We start from the raw sequence: 18,358 nt of genomic DNA on the forward strand, positions 1-18,358 counted from the left end.
TCTTTCGTGAAAAAGAAAAATGTAACGGACTACAATTATTCCCGTACGTCGATAAGCAAGGAAATTCTTTACAGCAACTTCGTAAAATGTGTAATTATTCCTTTACAAAATTACCGATAAATGTAAGGGATTACGCAAAAGCCTGGTCTTCCCTGCGTGCTAGCCGGACACAAACATATACTAACATACAGATGATCAAACCTCGCAAGGTGACTGGCTCATCGGTCTCACTTTCCATGAAATCTCCGAAGCTTCGAAAGGGTCGTTCGAACCCAGTAGTAGTAGTGCTTTATGAAGGAAAGGCAGAGATTTGAACCCGAACGTCAGTTCTAGTTTGCTACTCTGCACCGGGGATAGGGAGAGGGGGAAGGAAAGACCAGTCGCAGCTAAAGCCCCTCGATAAACGCGTTTTTTACAAGTGCCGCCCACCATTGCTAACGAGCAAGACACGTGCCACGAGCGTGAGCTCAGCCGCCCTCCAGAGGCCGCTCATTCCAATTCTGCGCCGCCATTTGCTTTCGAGGGCCGCTGGAGTCAACGTTGCTGGAGTCACGGACATCGTGCACAGTGCACACTGGCGCATTTGATAGATTGATAAGTGGACTGCATGCTGCGCGTGCAATCCACGTATCAATCATGCTTATCTCCGCAGATCTCTGGCAATGGTATTGTGGTTCTTGCGTATCTAAAGACGAGGGGAATCTGCTTCAATGCCGCCAACCACCGGCGCCGCATCTGGTGGCAGCGCGAGGATGTGCGCTTGTTTCGCCGGTGTGTGGACAACAAAATCGCGGCGGCGACGTGCGCGACCAAGAGCGTCGCTGTTGTCGACATTCGCGATGGGCCAAGCGCTCACGTCTTTATTCGAATTAATGTTGCTTTCGTCGACGGAAAGAAGAACCATGTTGGACTGTCCACTTTGACGGGGTTGATATATGAAGGCCCGATGACTCCGAGCATCCATGTTGCTTTTTACACACACTAGCTCCCAGAGACGATAAGTAGCGAGGATTACAACTCGTGACGTCACGGCGAGGCAAATCCTGGTCGCGACGTCGAGACCGGAAACGACAAGAGGGTGCCAGCGGAACATCTCAGCGCTAACGAAACTCACCAGCGGATTTAGATCGGCTCACAAAAAACGGAGAGGTCGAGGAGTAACTGTTCATTCCATGAATCAAAATGGCGACCATATTTGGCGATACTTTCTCAGGATCCGCTGATCTCAATTATCACCTCCTGGACGGCAAGACACGTCCGCGAACGTCACCTATCAGAGGCCAGCGCAGACAGACTTGGGTCGGGACACGGTGTCCTCTCTGATCGGACCCGAGTCAAAACCCAAGTCTGTCTGCGCTGGCCTTCGATAGGTGACGTGGGAAAGCCAATACTAGGGTCTTGCCAGCCAGGTGACGATGAATACCAGCCAATCCCAAGAAAGATGAGCGCGAAGGAGAAAGCCAACTACAAAGGACTCGCCCGAGTCGCGCAACGAAGTGAAGAATCTCTGCCCTCCCAGCTCCTGCTGCCTCGACGCCGGAGCCGTCGAGGTCCGCGCAAGAACGCCAGCGAAGCGAGGCGGCGGCACCAAGGACCCGCAGCGTTCAGTCTTCCCGTCGCTGCTTCCGGACCTCCAAATTTCGCGGACGTGTGGCCCCGAGGCCCGACTTCCGCCCCGACGACGCAAGGACAGCGGCGGCGGCAGCAGCAGGGAGGTTCTCCGGAAAAACCTCGACGCGCGGGCTTCGCATGACCAGGACGCAATTCGAGGCTAAGACGAGGCCACACCGGCCACACGAAGACGTCCGACTTGGCGCTCGCATCACGGACCAGAGTTTCATCCTACGCTTGCCACACACAAAAAGAGCCCATCACAAACGATGCAGACCAAGTGCGAGTCCGAGTGGACGATTTCCTTCATCAAAATCGTTACAAACAGAGCCGATGAAGCTGCGATACCTGGCGCAGTCGTACGTGACTCGGCGGTGACGAGAGTTGACGACTACAGTTCAGTTCGTAAGGCCACTTTGAAAAGTCTGGGTGCGATTTGCGTCCCAGTAATGTGGAGGTCGCTCGCCAACTTCAGCAACAACCATATTTCAATAAGATTTTATTTTGCTCGTGGCAGACAAAACTTTTGGTTGGGACTTGTCATAACTTTAAGACAAAATGGCCTCGGGTTTTTTTCTTTTACAAATTATTTCATTAGGTACGTCGATGCGGGCTATTACGCGGCTAACCGGCTTTTCCAATGGGGCAGTTTCGGGACGCCTTAAGAAAGCCGTCTTCTACCCTGCAGGTAACCTCTCCGCCAATTTTGCCAACGGATTTGCGAGTAAAAGATCCTTCTTTAGTGCCATTTTAGCTTTTCGTATTTCAGAGGCGTCTGACGGGCAGCTCCGCCAACAAACACACACACACGAAAAAATCCCCCTGGGACGTATGAGGGTTGCACGAACAAAGCACGCCACCAGCTGCCACACGAAAATAAAAAGAAAAGAAACAAAACAGAAGGCATTATGCTCACCTTCAAAATTTCGACGAAACATCCTTGCACGCGCAGATAGTGCGAGTAGCCCATGCGGGAGGCTATGGCACGACTCTTCGCACAGCTCGCCAAGCACTCCGTGCGGTATCAAACTCAGCCGGTCCGCATGATTCTCGACAAGTGAGCGCGGCCTCAAATCGGACGTTTCCAGTCCAGTTCCCCCCGTTTCGGGGCGCGAGGCTGGGACGGCCTTCCCGCGGTAATAGAGGCCTGTCGTACTTTGGAGACCTTGGTTTGATGGAGAGCACGATGACTCCAGAAAATGGGGTCCATATTGGACGGTGAGACCGGCGACACAATACATCAGGATCTGCATAAACTCTCCCTCCCGTTATAGACCTTTTCCGCTTACTCTCGCCCCCGACCGCAAAGTAGTATGGGCGACGAAAAAATATCAGAACGTTTGAACCTGCAAATAGTAAAAAAATAGAGGGGAGGCAAAACGAGAATGGTTGACGGTTACGCTTTTCTCCTAAATGCCTTCTATTGACGTTGCGAGGGCAAAACAATGTTTTCGCCCATACTGGAAGTGACGACAATTCAAGATAGCGGCGCACATGCGAAAAAGGTCTATAGCTCTACTAAAGTCACTACGATCGTGAGGAAAGTAGCGCCATTGCATTGCCTAAAAGCGTTCCTCGCCAATATAAGCGTCTATGGCACTGTGCATGCAATCCACTTATCAATCGTGTCTATATCTCCACAGATCTCTTATTGCCGAATCCCCCTAGAGCGACAACGAAAACAACAAGCACCGATGAGCCTCGCACAGGTGCAGCATGCACGCGAAGTAACCTCATGCAAGACTCGCAGTCTCTTGGAGCTCGTGAAGTAAGACGAGTGTTTGCAAGCCTGCCAAAGATACCTTCGCGTGCATCCTCCTCGTGTTCGAGGCTCGTAGGAGTCGGTTGTTTTTGTTTGTCGCTCCAGTGGCAATCGGGCATTACAATGACGTTGTTCTTCTTGCGTTTAAAGACGCGTCCAAGCACGAACGCCGCACGTGGTCGCAGAGCGAAGATGTGCGCTTGTTTCGCCGGCATGTGCATAGCGAAAACTCGGTATACAAGAAACGTCGCTCTAAGGATACTCGTCCGCAGGAAATTTCGATCGGCTCGCCAAGAAGGAGAGGTCATGGAGAAACTGCTCATTCCATGAACCAAGATGGCGACCAAACAGAGAGCTCGGCTCTTCTTTCCCAGCATCCTGTGACAGGCTCGACAACCGACACTGCCAGCTTTTCTTCCGTTATTCGTTGCATACATAAGGCTGGTTCGATCTACCTGCACCGGACGAAAAAAAGCGTTCGGTGGTATACTTCCGGTCATATCTCAATACACAAACTGGAAATACTTTTCTGCACCGGTGCAGGCAAATCGAACGAGCCTAATACGGCTAAAGTCTGTGCCTTGCCACTTTTTGGATACAGGGAGTTTCCGTGAAAAGAAAACCGCGTTTTAGGACCCGGTAAAAAAAACAAAAAAAAAAACTATGCATTTTGGAGAGTTCGAACTCCGTGAGAATGTGATGCTACCGGCTGGCATAAAACGCGATCAAAAGATATTTGAGGGAAACTAGATTTCTCTATGAGCCGACGTCCACTTAAGCCTAATATTGTCAAAAGGCACGACATTGTGGGCGCCTGCAGCATCCGTTCCAGTGAACCAGCTTCTGGGTATGCGCCGACAGCAGCACCACCGCAGCGCCGTGACGTCAGAGTCGGGTTTATCATGAGACGACGCGAGCCATCAGTACACAAATTGAGAATTCGAAAGCAGCCCGCGGCTTTCCTTCGAGGTTCCGAACGAACTTCGGAACCTCGAAATAAAGCCGCGGCCAGGTGGCGATGTCTCCCACGCCCCAGCCACCCCCTCATCCCGTTCCCCTTTGTATCCCGCGTCAGGTAAACTTGCATCACTATTCGCAACTTTCACGACTTATAGGGGGCGTGCTGGGGCCTATCAAAATGGTTGCCATCTGGATGACCGTCGTAGAACAACACTACGAGGCGGGGTCTGCGACGCGTAAGTAATTCTAGTTTTGCTTTACAAGAGCAGTATTAGGAGCCTTACTTTATTTTTTCACCCCAGGAAGATGTAGGTGAGCACCTTCATTGTGAAGTCGATCATCGAGGAGCTAGGGAGCGCGATTCTCCCACCCTGGTACCGCCGTCGCTGAAAGTTACGAATTTTTACACACGTTGTTACGAGACACGACGAGAAGCAAATGATTCGCAAATGCTCGCGCAAGCAGAGCATTTCGCAGAGCTGTACGCCCTCGCGCGCATGCGAGCTTTCTATTATAATTCATTTTTATTGACAGCTCTGGCACCCACGACTTGAAACGCCCCGTCTCACAACGCCGTCAAAGAAAGAAAAAGAAAAAGGAAAAGGTGTTGACGAGGTTTTCGGTTTGACTCCGAAGGCGGTCCTTGGAGCAGCGGACGCGCATCGCCGAGCAGCGCACCAGAGGCGCGCGCCCACGCGTCCGCCAGGCAGACGTCCCAGGGACGTGCCGGATGAGAAGACGTCCCCGCGTGCCGAAACCCTGCAGACGCGTGCCCAAGGAGGCCCACTCGAGCCCGGCCGGCAGGCAACCGGGACGAAAGAATAATTTCACAAAAGTGTTTTCCGGGGGGGGGGGGGGGACCAACACAACCCGAGAGAAAGCCGATAGCACCGACTTTTCTACGATTCTCTAGCGGCATGTCAATGCGGTGGCAACGGTGGCGGCACAGCGGTGCGCAGAGGTTTCATTTTCACGTGAATTAACGCCTTGTTTTTCTTCCCCTATGTCTAACGTACTCTCTCTCGAAAAAAAAGGGACAATTCTTACACCCTTTGTAACACATGAAACACCGACAACTTCAGTTCCACGTACAGCGCACTGACATCGAACCGACGGTACCAACTTTCACGATCGGCTCGATAGCCGAGTGGTACGACTTATTAAAATAGCTACTGTACGTGTTACTAACTACAAAAAAAAAAAAAAAAATTACCGGTTCTTTTTTTTGGTCTTTTTGCAAAAACCTCAGTGGTTTTTTATTGTTTTTGTTTTTTTGTCTGATACGTACTTTAACCGTTTAATGTTTATACCGCACCATTATCAAGTCACTCGTAAAAGTTAGTGTCGGCTGTGCCACGTGAGTGCTTTGTACGTGGCACTAAGGCTAGGGGGTGCATAGTGTATTATGTGACAAAAGAGCAAAACATCGCCCCCTTTTTTATTCTTTTTTTTTTTTTTTTAGAGTGTACGACGCGATCATGAAAAGTTAGTCCTTCCGCACCTGACGTCGAGAATAATTCGGCACGTGATGAAACTAATACCGACACTTTGCTCCTCGGAGCGACACAAATGATCCCACTACCGTCGAAAGAGACGGAAAGACTCAAAACTGAAACGTATAAAAACAAAAGTGTCGAAGTTTTAAGTTAGTTTAAGCACTAATTTACCTGTGGGGTTGTGTATAACAATCTCAAAGGCATTTGCGAAAGAAGGAGGGACTAGGATCCGCAAAATGCTTTTTAGATTATGCGAAATTACTTTCGTGAAGGCACGCTGTCAGCACGCGCTCCCAAGCAACACTAATATGCGGCTGGAATACGTCATAACCAGAGTTCTGTGTTTTCGGGATTCATTTTTCTACAAATCCAGGTGTTTGTTGTTGTATTTTTCTTGCGGCGAGTTCTTTTTATTACAAATTCAGTATTTTTGAAATTCAATGACGGTGTCGGACGTAAAAAAAACGAGGTTTGGGGGGTTTTACATTTTAAATAGAATAGGGCACGGGCATGGGACTTCCCCAAACTCGGGGAATATACGCACTACCCGAATAGACCAGTGTCCGAAATCCTAGCCCCCAGCGATAAATATGGGAAATATATAATCTCAAATGCAAGCGCTTGTGAAGAGAGGGGCTGCGCATAAAACAAGTTTTTTGCTTTTTACGGCACTCTTAGCATCAATGTTGTCCTCGGAGCTTCGCGACTCTGCATTTCTGTCGTTTTTACACTACAATATGTGCAAAAGTTTCTAAAAAAAAAAAGAAAAGGAGAAATACAGTTTTGCAAAAAATGAGTGGCCCCTCTACTTTGTCATAGCGTCAGCATAAACAAACATGGCGTTCACGTAGCGATAAGAGAAAGGAACGAGATAAGGCGTGTGATTCCGAAAAAAGAAGCAGGCGCGCAGACACTTCAATAAAACTGTGCATAAAAAAAAAGCAAAAAAAAAAAAAAAAACCTCTAGAAAAAAAAAAAAAAGCAGTTTTCTTTTGAGGGTGAGGGAAAGGAAAGGGGGGGGGGGGGGGGTTAATCAGCAGCTCGGGTTCGGGGTTTCTTGTTTTTCCAAACTTTTATGAAAACCGGCTCGGGGGTTAATTTTTGGGGGTTTATCGGCATTTTCCGAAATCGCGGAATCCTAGTCATGACTCATGACCTACTATAGTTGGTGACACGTTAAAGGAGCTGTGCAACAATTTCAGGGCTTTGCTTAAATAATTGTGGAAGTTGATGCCTGACACTTCTGCAGTGAACTACAGAAAACAGATTTTGCCTGGATACCCTAGTTTTTACTTAAAAAAATGAAAAAGATCCAGGTTTTTGCCGCCTCTCAACTCGTGCATCGTCTTCCGGGTCACGTGCACATGACGTCACTAGAGTAGGCGCGGAGTTCCGGAAAAGTTCTCTCTTTAGAGCCATCAGCGAGCAGCGAGAACTCATCCGCTGCCGACCGCGTGACCACCCGTCCTTGCCAGTGTGGCGCTGTCCCCCTCCCCCTCCGGCTTCTGGCGGCTGTTCGCGGTTTTGTGGACCTAGGATAGATGGCGCCACTAAAACTTCGTATAATAAAAGTTTTGTCGATGATACCAGGGTGTTGACGCATTTATATATATGTTGGAACGACAAGATTTGTAAAAAGAGTTACCTTTTATCGAGCAGGTATTCGCACAACTTGCTATCTTTCTTACAACGACCCAAGTGACGTCACGCCGCTTGTTTCTCATGGCCGCCGCTCGTGGCTGCAGGTCGGGAAATATTCCAAGTTTTGCCTCGCTATTACGCGGCGGAATCGCAACATTGCGATGAAAAGAGGTGTGTTTTCTGCCATTTGTGACACAGTGAACAATATCAAAAGCAGAAAATGCCAATTCCTTCAACGTTAAAATCGTTGCACAGCTCCTTTAAGAACAAAGTGGAAGCTCCTCCCACCTCTTTCCATTTTGGCAAAGCGAACGCTGAAGAAGGAGGTCTCCTCCTCTCCAGCGTTTGCTCTACTAAAGTGGAAAGAGGTGGGAGGAGCTTCCACTTTGTTCTTGACCTGTCACCGACTACACAGCCTGCTGCAACAGAACTGCAGGACAAGCTACGCCCTCCATTGGTTCCGCAGAATGGGGCACCGCGGAACGTATACGCTTGTCACGTTATTATTAAATAGTCGCTCGAAAACTATAGCTTAATGGAATCCATTGAATTGACAGTCTCAATGGGGCACAGAAGCCCAATCTTGTGTGAGCAAAACCTCATTTTTTTTTTAAGGGGGGAGGGGGGGAGGGCAGATTTATTTTAACCAACTATAATGGTCTAACCGATACAGTCTACCATTAAACTAGTTTTAAAAATTTTACTGCGAGGCAGATGCTGTTACATCAGCATTTACAGAGTTCCATTTACTTCTTTCTTTCGTATATCCGACGCCCAGTCATGCACCACTCCGCCCTGGGTGAGCGTTTTACCCCTTGACCTCGACGCTGCGCTGAGGCGAAGCGACATACGCAGGATCATGATGACTACCTCGCGAGCGTAGCTTCTCCGCAGTGTACCAGCGCGCTGTAGGAAGCCCACCCAACGGAGCTAATTAAATCACCCGAACTGACCTATGGACAATGAGTAATATCACGAAACTTGCGACTACTAAGTCATGTGCGATACAAAAATCAAAAGAAACAAGACGTTATTCTAAGCGACCCCTGAAAGTTTTGGAAACTTGCGCAAGCTTACCGGAACATTCTATACTCCGCGACAACTTTTTTTGGCAATGCAGTGGAAGGTACAGGCCTGCGTTCCCTCTCTCATTTTGAGTGCGCGCGGGGTCTCCTCCTCTTCCCATTTCCGGGGAGAGGAGGAGAGCCCACGCACACTCAAAATGGGGGAGGGAACGCAGGCCTGTACCTTCCACTGCATTGCCAAGGAAAGTTGTCACGGAGTATAGAAGTGCAGCGACGCCTGAACGCTTCGTTTTCGTATTGATAGAGTGAAATGAGCTTCGGTACAATATTGGCGAAACTTCCTAATATTGCAGTGCTATGATGTAGCAGGGTGAGCACTATGGCGCAGTAATCCCATCACTGTATCACCGACACAAGATTTCTCTGCGTTCCGTTCATGTATCATCAACTTTGCGCCACCAGCCTCGGCGTTGTCATGATATGGAGTACGTTTCAGCCTAATCTGGCAAAGTGAAGGCTACGGCGTCTGCGGGCCAATCAGGGCACGGCAACGCCTGGCACGGGGAGAGCTGTCGCATGCTTCGCTCCGTCGTTTTCACTGGCACACCGGGGACCTTGCACTCCTTGTCAAGTTGTACCGAAATCTCGTTACAAATATCAGACCAAACGGCGCCAGGTCTCTTGGATCTCGGGGTATGTAGCTCAGCGTTTGATTCTGGGAATACAAATCAATAAATGGCTTGCACGTGACGTCACATGCCCATACTGGTTGGCATTATTAGTACTTGTTCTTCCTGAGAAAAAACAAAACAAACCGTGGTGTGCCAACACGTGCTGCAAAAGGTACGCGTTCCGCAGCAAGGTTACCACAATGGCAGATGGTTTGATGTCAGTGCAAGCAACGTACAACGTCTAACCAAGCGTAACCTTAGCCTTAGAAGCCGTCTACGAGACCACATGAAATTTTTATCAAATACGGGATTTAGGCAGACGATGTTTCGGATTGAAACTAAAGCGAAATTACAAAGTAATATATATATATAGCCGGAGATAATCTCTTCAGTAAATTACAAGCGAGTTTGCCTTTGTCCCCTGTGTTCTGTGCGAGTCAATGTTTTTTATTTATTTATTTACTATCCATAGTCGTTACACATACACACACGCATATATATATATATATATATATAGAACAGTGGAGTTGTGTCCCGCTTTTTGTGGTATCAGCCCCATTTCGTCAGTATCTGGAGACCCGACTGATGCGAGTTGAAGCGAGAGACCAATGCGCACACGTGGGGAGAGGGGGCAGAGACTGCAGAGAACGAGGGCAGGGCGGTCAAGGTTCCCGAGGCGGTCGGAGCGAAACCTCGCCGTTGTCGCACAGCTGCGCTGCTCAAGGCGCCCACGGGGGAGCCTTGGCACGGGCTGCCGTGCCGGCACAACGAAGACGTTCCCCTTCGCGAGTCCCGCGAACGACTCACCGCGGGCCCACACAGTCACATCCCCGCGTCCGGTAGCCGACCGAGCGAACCGCTTCAGGTGTACCCATTTATCTGTATGCCACTCCCATAGATTTTTCACGCGTAAACACAAACATTGCAAATGCAGAGAAGAAAAAGACGTTTACAAATTTTTAATGCGAAATTAGGGCGCAGCTTTTGAGCAGCAGGGAAGGATATGCCCTGCCTTCTTATTTCCTCCTCCATACCCTCCCCCTCCCACAGTTTCCCCGCTATATTTAGCGGGGAAAATGACGTTACATGACTTGGTGCCACGTCACCTACGAATAAATTCAGTTTCTCCGTTCGATTTAAGGGGAAAATTGACGTCACATGACCTCAAAACCATTTCAAAATCCCACTAAATTGAGCGAGAAATTGAATTGGTGCTGAGGTCACGTGACGTCAATTTCCCCCTAATCTAGCGGAGAAACTAAATTTGTCCGCAAAATTTAGCGGGGAATTGAAGTGGTGTTGAAAGCACGTGATGTCAATTTCTCCGCTAAATTTAGCGCGGTCACGCCGACGCCAACACCGCGAAACGGGTGTTGGCGTCGGCTGAATTTGCGTGTTTTTTACCAGCAGACTACGTGGAAATGTGATAGCACTGTTTGCCCGGACATACACGAGCACGCAGTTTCTTCTGTTCAGTTCGCTCCTCCCTCTTGCGAGGCAATCGAGAGTTTTCGTCGATGGTTTTCGCCGGTACCACTACGATACCCGGTACTCTACGGTCAAGGCCATCGGCGCGCATGCGCGATAGCGGCTTCTTCGCTGCGGCGGACTTAGCGGAAGGGAAGACGCCGTCTACGAAAACTCCCTAATATGAAAACTTTACTGCAAGGTTAAAACCTCGGTCCTCGTGAAAAGGAGCGCCCGCCAAGTCCGAGCTGGGCCGAACACCTCAGAAGAGAGGGTGTGGGAGGTAGGTAGGTAGAGGTGTAGGCAATGCGGTGCAGGCACACTGCAATCACCTCTACCTGCGAGCGATAAGGGGAGATGTACGACACAATGAATGCATTATCCCGCGCATGCGATTCGGTGTAACGACCAAGTCTTTCTTTTTTTTTTTTTTTTTCTTTAGAAGGGGGGAAGATTGCCCCGACGGGAAAGAGGAATCGAGGAAACTACGCACCAAGTAAAGGAAATGAAATATTTTAGTTGTACGAGGCAAATCAACTGAGGATATAAGCGATAGCCTGAGGACTCTAAGGAAGGAACCACCCTAGGGTTCGAGCCCTGTGTCCCGAGTTCTGGAGGCTGAAAGGGAACCTCTACGCAACGGAGGCGGCCTACGGATGAGGTGGATGATCATGTTGTGCTCAAAAGGAAAAGAGCCGATGTCCTTTGTGACGCGTTAGTAGTTCTATACGGACGTCACCACGGCTGTTAAAGGGATTCTCCGGACGAAACCGGAAGTACTTAAGTTCTTGCGCTCGTTACGTCGAGGGAGCCTTCATATGGGCAAACATCATTTTTATTTTTATATATGATCTCCCGTTATTAATTAAACCTTTCATGATCCTATGTACGAAACTGCACCCCGAATTTCGCCAGTGTCAATGGCTGACATCCGTAGGTGCTGCGTGACGTCACAAAACGCAAAGGTTTGTCGGATGGTCGGGATAACAAGCGCTGGTCGATGGATGTCTTGTATTTTGTTTCGAATTATATAGTCTCCTCGGCAGTACCCTACTGAAATACGGCTCTTTAATGCAGTTCCCAAGCACGTGCAAAAAAAGTCACGCCTTTTAGCAGGATATTACTCGCAGACGGCCATAAGCTTCGAGCAAACGTATGCCGTTTCGCGCAAACACAACTGCGACGGACGCCGATCGAACTAGGGGCACTTGCAAAGCTATGGATGCAGATTTTGCCTCTGAAGCGGCACTTAGGTACACGAAGCGGCATCTGGGTACACATTTCGGCGGATCCACTGGATCGGTGATGAGGCTGCGGGTCATTCTCTCAGAGGCGACGTCCGTGGGTCGAAGGCAAACAGCGAACCGTTCAAATGCATGTCGTCACTTGACTTGGACGAGCTTGGTGAATCGTAGGTATACGCTCTATTTTCACACGCGGGTCAAAAAGATATCGGGTCACGCGTGCTAAATACAACTTATGGTATCATTTCGAGATGGCCAAGCTGTTGGTTTCGGTTTCGCTGCATAATCAAGATCTGTTCGATTCGGCCACGAAGTTCTAAACTGTCGGTTACAAGTCCAGAAGGTAGCGGCAAATGCCCCTCAAAGGGAATCTTTGCATTTCGACTATAGGTTCGCGGCATCAGGATGATTTTGCGTCGGGAGTCACTGGCGGCAGCGCGCGGTCGGTATACCGGTCACCTCGAAGACGAAGGGCTGACGATAGCGTCTTGGCCAGGGCAATTATCGACCGTAACTTTGGCGTCAAATTAAAGCAACAATCGGCAAAAAAAAAAAAAAAAGCCGATTTTCGGTGTTTTTTTTAGGCCCGTTAGTGGGCGTCCACAGATACCAGCGGACAAAACATGCAGTATTATGCTCAGCTAGGGGGACATGCGAGTGCCAACGCACTGAATCCCAGACCTCTGCAATGTATCGGAGTCGTCAATATGCATCCAAGAACAACTGAAGGCGGAGACTATCAAGAGGGCAACACCTTTCCCGTGTCAGTAAGTAAGAATATCAACACTGTGGATCCCCACATAGCATCAAAAAGAAACAATTTACGTGAGCCAATATTTCTACACTCACCACAGGGAGCCAAACCTCCGCGAGCAGATGCCTAAAACGCTTTTAGAATATCATAATCAAGCAAATTCCTACCCTCGGGATGATCTCAATTCCGCGTCCACCGTTGGTACGTTATTATCATAAATGAGAGGAAATGCAATCTCCGTATCGGCGTTATTGTTAAACATCGCAGACATTTGAGCAAGCGCTGCGAAAAATGGCACCGCGAGCAGAGACGGACGAGGAGTTCCGATATCGCCGTCTGCTCTTGTCGTCTGCTTCTGCACGGACGCTGAACCGAGTCCGGAGCCGGTGCAAGATTTTGAGGAACTGGGCTGAACTCGTTCAGAACTGGAATGAATCGAATGCGCCAGTGCAGCGGTCGTGCAACTTCCGGTTGAATCGAATGCACCATTTCCTGCACTGCCGAACTAGTTCAGCCAGTTCAGACGAATCGAACAGACCTAAATTGACCGATCCGATTTGGGCGAGGAGTGGGTGGACGTAGTTTGATATCGTTAGCGCAGCATCACACCTCAGCTTACAAGCCTTCTGTCCAATGAGAGCTCAGCTCGCAGCTTTCTTCTGTGAGATGATTGCTGCCGCTGCTGCATCAGCAGGATCTCGATCTGGACGGGAATCCAGTCCCTACGCACGACGACGATCCACTTTGCTCGTCACTGCACGTCTCGCGGAAAAGTGTGGAACGTCATGTCTTGGCTCGCATGTGCTGCCCAGTGGTTGTGGCACCCAACCGCGCAACAAAACTCTCACCCAACCACGAAACAAGTCGAGCGCAACAACAAAACCGAAGCACGCTGAGGCGTCCACTCACAGGCAAACAACGAGACAAAAAATGCTCGCTTTGTGTTTTGTGACGTCAGAGCTTCAATGTTGCCAACGAAAGTAGCGTTTACGCTAGAATGCGATTGGAAAAGTATAAATTCAATTACTCACGCAGAGGGGCATATAAAATTCGGATATTGCACGTACGATGCTTCTCAAGGCAATAACAATGATATTCAATTGTTTTCTCGAATACAAAATTCGACCGCACAATCCCTTTAAACAGCTCGACACACAAAAGGCCCTCTAACCACGACTGCCATGTTTAAAGGAGCTGTGCAACGATATTCAATTGGAATGTTTTTCTCTCTACACGAGCTTACTGGCACACCTGGGACTCAAGGATACTCACACGCAACGCCATTGGCCAAGAAACCCCTTTGTTGCGGTGTAATTTCAAGGACAAAAGCGATCATTTTCATTCAATCTCTCCTTTGCAAAATTTGATGACGTAACTCGGGGATCGCAGTACACCCAAGTGACGATATCTGAATGCGGTTCATAGATTGGACCCGAGCATTGCGTGGGCACTCGACTTAGGCTCGTGACAATGGCTAGCTCGAGAAGCATTCGGGTTGTGACCCGTGTCCAATCGCTGCAACGACGACAACAGTCGAGCCATAACAATGTCTGGAACTCAGCGCGTGTCCTGCGCTTTGCCAATCCCAGCGCGTGGCTATGATCAACACTGGCGGCATATAATCGGCTCCAGATCACGTGGCCGCTTGTTCTGGCTGCGAGTTGAGGGGGTGAACGCTGCTCCTTTTTCTTTAATTTTTTTTCTGGGACTTCTATTGCGTGGGGTGAAAAACGAACGCGTGTTTCGTAGGTCATTAACGTTAGGGATCCGTTTTAAGCGGTATTTGCGCAAAGTACAAAAATTGTTGCATAGCTCCTTTAATGGTCAAAGGATAGAACAAACACAGCTATTCGCGGTGAGAAGCTCGCTAGGGGCGCTTATGTTTTGCTCAGTATGGGTAGTGCACCTGCTATCCACGCGGTTATGTATTGATATTCGTAGTGCATAGAAGCCTGGAACTGCACGTGCATGCGCTAGCAGAGGAAGCTGAAGTATCCTCTTTCTGGGTTCTGATATATATATATACAAGAACCTGGCACGCACAAACAATGGGCTAGTAAAAAGTCGTAGAAAGACAGGACGTGCAAGGAGCGCACGCCAGCTGGAAAGTGGTGCAGCCGTCTGCAATGCTCACATCACCCCCGGTGAAACAGACTCCAGCAAAGATACCCCCTTCGAGACATAGTGACGTTTCAAACGATTTAAAATTAGGCGAACCATGCCTCCTTATGGCGGCACGCGCGCCACCCACGCCACCTGGCAGCCATCACCTCGAACGTCTGGCTGGTTTCCCCACCTGTCAGGGTGACAAGCGCACTTCGCACGCCGGCCGAAGTGCCGAAAGAAAAGCCGCCGCCTTTTCCAAACATCGTGACGTTTTCTCTTCACCCGGTATCTGGGGCGTTTGCGGGGGGGAAGTTGCTCACGTCGACAATCAACCGACACTCGGCCGCAAATATGCTCACTGCATTTCGTGAATTGCGGAAAACAAACGTCAAAACGAAAACATGACGATGCGAAGGACAGCCGCGCAGAGGGAAAAAAAGAAACAGGGCCACTCGCCAGGGTCGGGTCAGACTGACGTCAGACGAGGAGGGCGGGCGCTCGCTCGAGCACGCGATCCCCGCGTCCGTCAGCGACCCCCGGTGGAGAGGAGGGGCACAAGGGGAAACCTTGGCACGCGCCCCTCGCCCCCCGTCCCAGTTTATGCAGGCCCGCAAACCGTTCCCTTCCCCACTTCCGGCGAGGCGCGGGCACGCGTCACTTCCGGCACGGGCAGCGGCGGGCCAAGTGTGCCGCATCGTCGCACCTGGGCACGGTCGAACCACGTGTAACGCCGAAATCGAACGAGGGGGATCACCGACCGTGCATACGAGACAGGCTTCGGTTCCAAAGACCACTTCGGAAATCTAGACTCGGGAGAAGAGCACAAACTACCGACTGAAAGGTGCACGTATCGATAAAACGAGTGACGAATTTACGCTACGTAAACATGTCCGCAGCTGAATACAAAATATAAATAAAAAAACTACGCTGTTGTATTTGTTGCGAATATTCGTACGCTGTGTCCGGTTTACTGCCGCCATGATAGCTCGCAGGTCAACGTTCTTCGGCATAGGAGAACACGCGTTCCTTCCTCAACGCATCTCGTTACTTCCGACTTTCGGCCGTAATGGCGATCTGGGCCTCAGACGCACGACGATTGAGCCGGCAGAATCGTACACCTGTAGCACCTTTTGGCACGAGTCTGTTGGACGCCCGTCCACAGCTGGCAACGATACGGGAGTAGGCGCGGTTCAAAAAGCAAATACACACCGTTGGAGTCGTTGTTCGGCCGGAGCACCATGTCTGCGTCGTGTGGCGTCCGCACGGAGGCGGAGGCGGCGGGAGCACAGCAGCGACCACGCAGCAAAGCAGGCTGTCCCCACAAAGTTCAGACGGATCCTCGAGGGACCGGCATCACCGCCGACGACGACGACGACATCGCAGCGCACCGCAGAACACGTCGCGGACCCAACACTCGGCGCCGCACCACCAAACCGGAAGATGATAGGTCTCAGGGGGAGAGCGCGGCTGACAGCACGTCTCCTCGCGCGGCACGGCGACGGACAAGGAACGGCGACGACGCAGGCAACGGGATCGAGCAGAAAACGATCACCAGAACGAGAGGGAGAGGGAGAAAGCTAACGTAATCGCTGCGTGGAGAGGGAACCGCGGATAAGAGAGAAGAGGGACAACACTGCGCGGAATATAACTGTCCTTCTTAGCGAGTGCCAAAATACTAGGCCTATCCACCCGTCCGGCCGATCCCGAGCGGTCGTGAAAACAGAAAAGGGGAAAAAAAAAAGTTCAGAAACGAAGAATGTCAAAAAAGAGAGAAAAACAAAGAAAAAGGTGTGGGCCTCGACAAAACGTTAGCGAGCTAAACGGACCGTTTTTTCGTCGCGAGGGTCAGAGCGCCACTAAGGCGCGATAGCACCCACTGGCACCCGCCGCATCGTGAATAAGTCCAAGCCGGAGAGAAATAGGAGCGACGACGATTACGGCGACACGGAAATTGCCAACTGTAGAAAAAGATCCGGAAGTGGCCGCCCCCGACCATCAACTACGAGGGACCGGAAGTTGATGAGGAAGATGAGGAACCAAAACAACGGGAGGAAAAGAAGAGAAGCGGCGAGAAAAGCAGTCTAGACGGAGTCACAAACTTCCCCGTTCGGGTAAATAAATAAAAAAAAAAAAAAAAGGCAACGCACCACTACACCACGTCGCCCGGGTCGCAGCAAGCACGCACTCCACAGTAGGACCTGTCGCCGTTGGAGCGGGGGGGAGACGCCGCCGAAGCGGACGGGCAACTTTCGCCCCCAGAACGGGCTCCTAGGGAAACGTCTGGGGACAGGCGGCCCGGTCTAGGGAATGAGTCGAGGCATGATTTCACGCCGGCTCGGGGACGCTACGACGAATGGGGACGATGTCTCCGCGCATGCGCGGGCCGGTTTCACACCGCCCGATGACGTGCGCGTGGGCGGCACAGGCCTCGGTTGTTCGCAGACGCTACAGGCGGCGAAACGCGCCCACCGACGCACGAAACGAAAACGACGAGGAAGTGCCGTCAGCAGAACGGAAGCAGGTCGATCGCCCCCGCTGACCAGATTTCTACGATCAGTGTCAAACTATTCCACGACCCTGCGAGGTGAATATTCTAGATAATGGTTGGGATCACGGCCAATGTACACACACACACACACACAAAAAAAAAAAAAAATATATATATATATAAAAAATAAAAAAAGCGTTATTATTGTTAGAAAGAAGTTGCGGAAATAATGATTAACGTTTTATGCACTTCTGTTTCGTGTAGAACGCCTGTCCTGAAAAGTCGATTTAGTCATCTATACTTCGTTGACGTGACTACTCTTTATCAAGTGCATTGCTTCAAAATGCCAACAGGACGAAGGAAAAGTCACACTAATTCGGGACAAAAAAACAAAAAACAAATAATAAGAAACTACATTTAAAGATCGCGTTACACATCCGAATATAAGCTAACAATTTAAAATAATCTTCTGAAAACGACTAGACAACATTTCTTCGCGTGGAAAGGTATGGAACTCAATTTCCGGCGTGCTGCAAACAGACGCACAAAACACGTAGGCGACTCCCGTTGGAAGATCCCACAAAATCGTAACGAAGTAACGCGATGGGCACAGGGAATATTCCAAACAAGTGACAACGGCGAGGTGAGGTTTGTTCGAGTCGCGAAATTGTTCACCATAGCGTATTTTTCCGAGACCGTTACTTTCGATGACTCGACTTGGCTTAATTTATCCTTTTACGAGTTGAAATGAAAGCTTCGGTCTCGCTTGCGTTTAAAGTGAAACGGAGTACAGTTCCATTACTGTGACCATATCTCGCCATCTTATGATCAGGCATGCTCAAACAGCCTGCGCAGTTGCAAACTTGCCTTCCATTATCGACTTCAGAAGCGTTTACACCGAGAATTCGGCAGTCTTTCGAAGGTACCGACGGTCTAGCAATCGCGTCAGAAGGAACCTGGCAACCGGGAAATGGTGCGTTCCCTCGGCCATCTTGTGCTGTTGACGTATACCAAATCGTGACTGTTTCTTCGATAAGATAACACGCCACACCGTGTTATCGAGGCGTCGGCTCGTTCCAGCGGGCCGCAAGCTCCGCCCATTGGCCAATCTTGCTCAGTATGAAAAGCTCCGA

General features: G+C 50.0%; 1 protein-coding gene across 5 annotated transcripts in view; it reads right to left on the reverse strand.

Moving 5' to 3' along the window:
* Nucleotides 1-18,358, reverse strand: part of LOC8051380 (protein roadkill) — a 156,502-nt gene that overhangs the window by 66,361 nt on the left and 71,783 nt on the right. Inside the window, exon 1 of one of the 5 annotated variants that reach the window (XM_029968902.4) lies at nt 15,947-16,962. The exons of 3 other annotated variants lie outside the window; for them this stretch is intronic. In XM_029968902.4, coding sequence (XP_029824762.1) covers nt 15,947-15,977 — 31 coding nt within the window. In that variant the 5' untranslated portion in view covers nt 15,978-16,962. Of the gene's footprint in view, nt 1-15,946; nt 16,963-18,358 lie in introns of those variants that run through there. One more of the 5 variants, XM_029968797.4, reaches the window with a different exon arrangement.

This window comes from Ixodes scapularis, unplaced genomic scaffold (genome assembly GCF_016920785.2).
Source record: "Ixodes scapularis isolate PalLabHiFi unplaced genomic scaffold, ASM1692078v2 PGA_scaffold0__279_contigs__length_252992795, whole genome shotgun sequence".
In the NCBI taxonomy this organism is placed as follows: domain Eukaryota; kingdom Metazoa; phylum Arthropoda; class Arachnida; order Ixodida; family Ixodidae; genus Ixodes; species Ixodes scapularis.